General features: G+C 53.6%; 1 protein-coding gene across 2 annotated transcripts in view; it reads left to right on the top strand.

Moving 5' to 3' along the window:
• Positions 1-4,173, top strand: part of TLK2 (tousled like kinase 2) — a 60,427-nt gene extending 56,254 nt beyond the window's left edge. For both annotated transcript variants that reach the window (XM_015425993.1, XM_015425992.1), the window contains one exon: positions 3,543-4,173. In XM_015425993.1, coding sequence (XP_015281479.1) covers positions 3,543-3,716 — 174 coding nt within the window. In that variant the 3' untranslated portion in view covers positions 3,717-4,173. The remainder of the gene's footprint in view (positions 1-3,542) is intronic.
• The last annotated feature ends 1,068 nt before the right edge of the window (positions 4,174-5,241 follow it).

Here is a 5,241-nt window from a genome sequence, read left to right as displayed (position 1 = left end):
TCGCTGACTCGGGACTTTCACATTCCTTGTTAAGGGTTTATTTGGCCACACTTTTGGCCTAACATGTTCAAGTTGAGGGATGCACACTGTTCTCGCATCCACTTTCTAAACGTTTTTTGAAGGGACTGTTGCACCTCTACCCTCCCATCAAAACTCCTGTCGTCCCCTGGGACCTTCCCCTGGTCCTTCGCCAACTCACCAGGAAACCCTTTGAGCCGCTCGCAACTTGCGACATAAAATTCCTGTCGTGGAAAAATTCCTGTTGTGGTAAACGGCCTTTCTGGTTGCTGTCACTTCAGCAAGGCGAGTTGGAGAAATACTGGCTTTCAGACATGACACTCCTTACTTGTCTTTTTTGCCAGACGGCGTCCGCCTCGTACCTGACATCTCGTTCCTGCCAAAGGTAGTGTCAGAATTTCACCTACAGGCAGAGGTCTTCCTCCTGGATTTCTTCCCGGCTCCGACATCCTCAGAGGAGAGACTGTTACACACGTTGGATGCGAAGCGTGCACTTCTGTTCTACTTAAATAGAACCCGTTCAACGAGACGTGACTGTCAACTGTTTGTCTCCTATGCACCAGCAAGGCTAGGGACGCGCATCACGGCTCAGCATTTATCAAAGTGGATTGTAGGTCTCATCCGCCTCTGCTGCCTTATTGCCAAGCAGCCATTGCCTGGCCCTATTAGGGCTCATTCAACCAGAGCTGTTGCAGCCTCAACTGCCTTCCTCCAGGGAGTTCTCCTATTGGACATTTGCAGAGCCGCTACGTGGGCCACGCCTAACACGTTCATAAAGCCCTACGCCCTAGACGTCCGTAAGAACTCTCGTACCAACACGGGACATCACATCTTATCCTCGGCGACACAGTAAGGACCTGCCAGCACCCTCCTCCAGGTAGGCCACTGCTCGCTAATCTCCCATGGGTGTGAAGCACAGAGACCACGTGGAAGATAAACAGGTTGCTTACCTGTAACTGATGATCTTCGAGTGGCCATCTGTGCATTCACACCACCCGCCCTCCTTCCCCGCTGCTGTCAGCTTCTACATTTTCAATAGGGGTTGATTCACGGTGGTTCAAAGGAACTGGCGGGATGTCTGCGCCCACCCCTCTGGGCATGCGTGGTGGGGTTCCTGCGCATGCCTGAGGTCTGGGCATGAAAAAGAGCTTGCTGCAATGCCGATCGATCCAGCGCATGCGCACTGTATCCCATGGGTGTGAATGCGCAGATGACCACTCGAAGATCATCAGTTACAGGTAAGCAACCTGCTTTTCAGCCACTAAAATGTAGATGAGGAAGACGCATCTGATTCAGCCACCATGTCCTTCTTAGGTACAAAATTGGTTGGTTGGTCACTTGAAGGATGTCCTTGACAGGATAAAAGAGAGGCCGTTCAATTTGCCTCGAAGAATGGAGAGTGCAGAGATAGCGGGGCAGTAGCCCTGGTTCCATCATCCTTTTGTTTAAGAGATTCGTATACCGCTTTTCCCGTTGCTTTCAGACCTTCCCGCCAGTGGCAGTAGGGGCAGCCCCACCAGCATGTAATCAGAAAACAGGGACCCCTCCAAGTCTCAAAGGAAGTGCCCCCCCATCTAACACTACAGCTTCTGTGGGGCCGAGAGAGCCAGTTTGGTGTAGTGGTTAAGTGCGTGGACTCTAATCTGGGAGAACTGGGTTTGATTCCCCACTCCTCCACGTGCACCTGCTGAATGATCTTGGGCAAGCCATAGTTCTGTCAGAGGTGTCCTTGAAAAAGAGCAGCTTCAGAGCTCTCTCAGCCCCACTGACCTCACAGGGTGTCTGTTGTGGGGAGGGGAAGGGAAAGGCATTTGTAAGCCACTCTGAGACTCCTTTGGGTAGTGAAGGGCGGGGTATAGATCCAATCTCTTCTTCTTCTCTTCTATGTGAGGGTGGGCTATTTTCCCTTTCACATGTGGGGAAAAACCCATCTACAGATCACTGGATGCCAGAAACAGTTTTAAAAGTTACACTTTGGAACAACTATCTCCCCCTCCCTATGAAGTGCCACAGAATTCTGGCAGCTTGGATGTGAGGGCTGTTTGCGCAGAGGAGGAAACGCAGTCCAGTCCCATCCCGTTTGCTTCCAGTCCTGCATGCCCTCTTCTGTCCAAGCAAAAACTGAACGCTGTAGTGCGTGTGAAGGTTCCTTCCATTCAGAGCAGGACACCCAAGTCACTCCCGGGGTAGCGTCTGCTCTGATGCTTGGGGTGGATTTCCCTCCGACTAGGGAGAACTTTTATCAGAGAACACCCTTCCTAGTCTCCTGTTCGCTTCGAGAGCTGGATTTCCAGTTCAGGCATGCTTCTTTGACTGTAGTAGTACCACAACCAAGGCTGTAGCTCCCCCAGGCAAAGTTCAGAATCTTTACAGGTCCTGCCGCCACCGCTGATGGGTGGGACTCAGCACCCGCTCTCCCCATCCACTTAACCTCTCCTCTCTTAACCAGTTTGGTGTAGTGGTTACGTGCACGGACTCTAATCTAGGAGAACTGGGTTTGATTCTCCAGTCCGCCACTTGCACCTGGCTGGGTGACTTTGGGCAAGCCATAGTTCTGACAAGAGCTGTCCTTGAAAAAGAGCAGCTTCTGTCAAGAGCTCTCTCAGCCCCACCTAACTCACAGGGTGTCTGTTGTGGGGAGGGGAAGGGAACGGAGTTTGTAAGCCGCTCTGAGACTCCTTTGGGTAGTGAACGGCGGGGTATAAATCCAGTCTCTTCTTCTCCCCGACACATTTCGTTCTGTAACTCCCCAGGCAGTTGTTCCAGCCAGCACCCTCCATTCACTCTCCCTCGAACCCTCCTGCCTGGAGAGGGCCTGTCAGAGGGACGGAGGGATAGAGGCGAGCACAGGGCTGGGCGAGAGGGGGGCTGAAGTGTGTGGCCGGCGGAGTGGCCATTGCCACCTCCTGCACGGGATATGGAGTGTGGTGCTTTGCTGTCGAAAAGCGGAGAGCCAAACAGAGCTCCGCCTACCCCTAGAAGCCCCAAGAGACCTTTGTGCCACAGTAAGCGCGGGGGGGGGGGGAGAACAGGGCCGTGGATAGAATGCGTGGCCATAGGACCTGGCTGGCCTTTTCTCTCCTGGCTTCTGGCTGAAGGGTGTGTGTGCGTGTGTGTGTGGAAAGACAGCTTGTCTGCAAAGGACCCGCCCGTGGCCAGCTCTTAAAAGGGTCAGGCAGCCAAGGATGGTAAGCGAGCCTAGGCATCTTCCTACCTAGTGCTGACCATCGCCCCACTTTCACAGAAGAGGTTCCCAGCCAGCGTTCCCTCTAAGCTGAGTTGGTGTGAGCTAGCTCACGGTCTTTTAGCCTCCGGCTCACACACGTTTGTCTTAGCTCAGGAAGGAGGGCTCTGGAGCAAACTAATTTATGCAGCAGCCAAATCACTCGCTCACAACTTTAATGCCAGTAGCTCACAAAGGAGAGTGTTTGCTCACAGGACTCCACAGCTTAGAGGGAACATTGGTTCCCAACAGGAATGTTTTTTTGTGCTGACGTTCTCTCCCGCTGTGGTTTGTCCCCCAGGCGTTTATCAGGCGCTGCCTGGCGTACCGGAAAGAGGATCGGATAGACGTCCAGCAGTTGGCCTGCGACCCCTACTTGCTTCCCCACATCCGCAAATCCGTATCCACGAGCCTCCCGCCAGGAGCGGCCGTCGCCTCCACCTCCGGATCCTCTAATAACAGCTCTTCAAACTGAGCAGGGACAAAATAGGCCCGGCGAAAAGGAGAAAAAAAAGACGACGAAAAAGAAAAGAAAGAAGTTAACCGGAACTGCAGAAAGGAAGCGAGAGAGAGAGACATTTGGGAAAGCGGCCTTGGGATTGGTGCGAGGGACCTGCGGGGGGAGGGCCTCCAGAGACCGGTGTCAAGGGCTTTGTTTTCCCCCTTGCCTTCTTGTCCCATCCGCGGAGCAAGGCATCGTCGGTTCTCGGCGAGGATCCGCGGCGGCTCGGCCCGGCTGCACGGTCGAGGGCGAGATGGTTGGTTGGTTGATCTTCCCGTTGAGCGACTGCAGAGGCATGGCCCGCCCTGGGCGGGAGAGGGAACCGAATGGTTCCACGGACCGTGGACTCCCAGACACCGCGGGGCCCAAGGGGTGCGGACCCACGAGGCGGGCTGCACGCACTCTGTGTGGCGAGTTGTGGACTTGGCGGCAGGGTGGGGGAAGAGGCTGGACTTAGTCCACTGTCAATATTTAAAAAAAACAAAAACATGTTCTTTTCTTTTAAATAAAATTTTAGGCTACGTCCCCTTGGAGGGGGGGGGGAACCACAGAGATGACGTGGTGAGGTTCGACTGGGGAACTGGCAGAGGCCTCTCTGTACCCTTTGCAAGGGGGAGTGGATTCAGCCCGTGGGCAGCACTAGCAGTAGCGTGTTTCCCCTCCCAAATGATTTCTTTCTCAGCGTAACACTTTTTACTGGTTATAAGGTGAACTAACTAGTAGGTCAATGTGGCAGCCCCTCCCCCTCCCTTTTCCTTTCTCTGGCCTTCATTCCGGGAAGGAGAACTGTGACTTGGTACCAAGGTTGCGTTGCAGCTGTGAGTGCATAGGTTTCTCTCCCTTCCTCCCCCAAAACTGCTTCTTGGCAACCCATTTGACAGTCATCCCCCTGCAGTGTAAATCTGTCTCTTAAAGAGGGGGCGGGGGGGGGGCTTAATTTGGTTTATCTCCTGTTGGGAGTCTTTTGGAGGGTGTATCAGAACGCCAGCGCCCATGGATGCCGGTTCTGACACACCTCTCTAGCTAAACGTCCTCCATCCTCCCCATCCTTCCACTCTTTGGTTTCTGTGCTATCTCAGACGCATCAGCTGCAGTTAACCTAACTTGGAGAAAACCCATCCTTAAGAACAAGCTGGCTTTCCGACCCTGAAATGTTGGTTGTGCGTGTTCATCCCTCAGTGGTCCGGATGTTTTGTTTTTTAAAGATACCAACCTTGTTCCTGATTCCTCCCCTTCTAGAGAATAACGTTAAAACCAAAGACTAACCCAGTTTCTTGAAACTTGTGGCGGAACGCGACTCCCACATGCGGCCACAATCTTTTTGTCTTCTGAAGATAGCCAGCGTCGCCGGATGTTGTGGCCCTCTGGCCAAAGCATCAGTTCCGTACCCACCCCTGGCCCTACCTCCCTCTTCCCTCCTGAACTTGCCATGCATGTGGAAAGCGGCACGTGCAGACTTGAGGGGGAACGAAGCTGTCGTGGTGCACACACGTGCTTG

The sequence above is a fragment of the Gekko japonicus genome, unplaced genomic scaffold, assembly GCF_001447785.1.
Source record: "Gekko japonicus isolate JY-2015 unplaced genomic scaffold, Gekko_japonicus_V1.1 scaffold4094, whole genome shotgun sequence".
NCBI lineage: Eukaryota > Metazoa > Chordata > Lepidosauria > Squamata > Gekkonidae > Gekko > Gekko japonicus.
The sequence above is the reverse complement of the archived record's forward strand: the minus strand, read 5'-3'. Positions and strand labels throughout refer to the sequence as shown.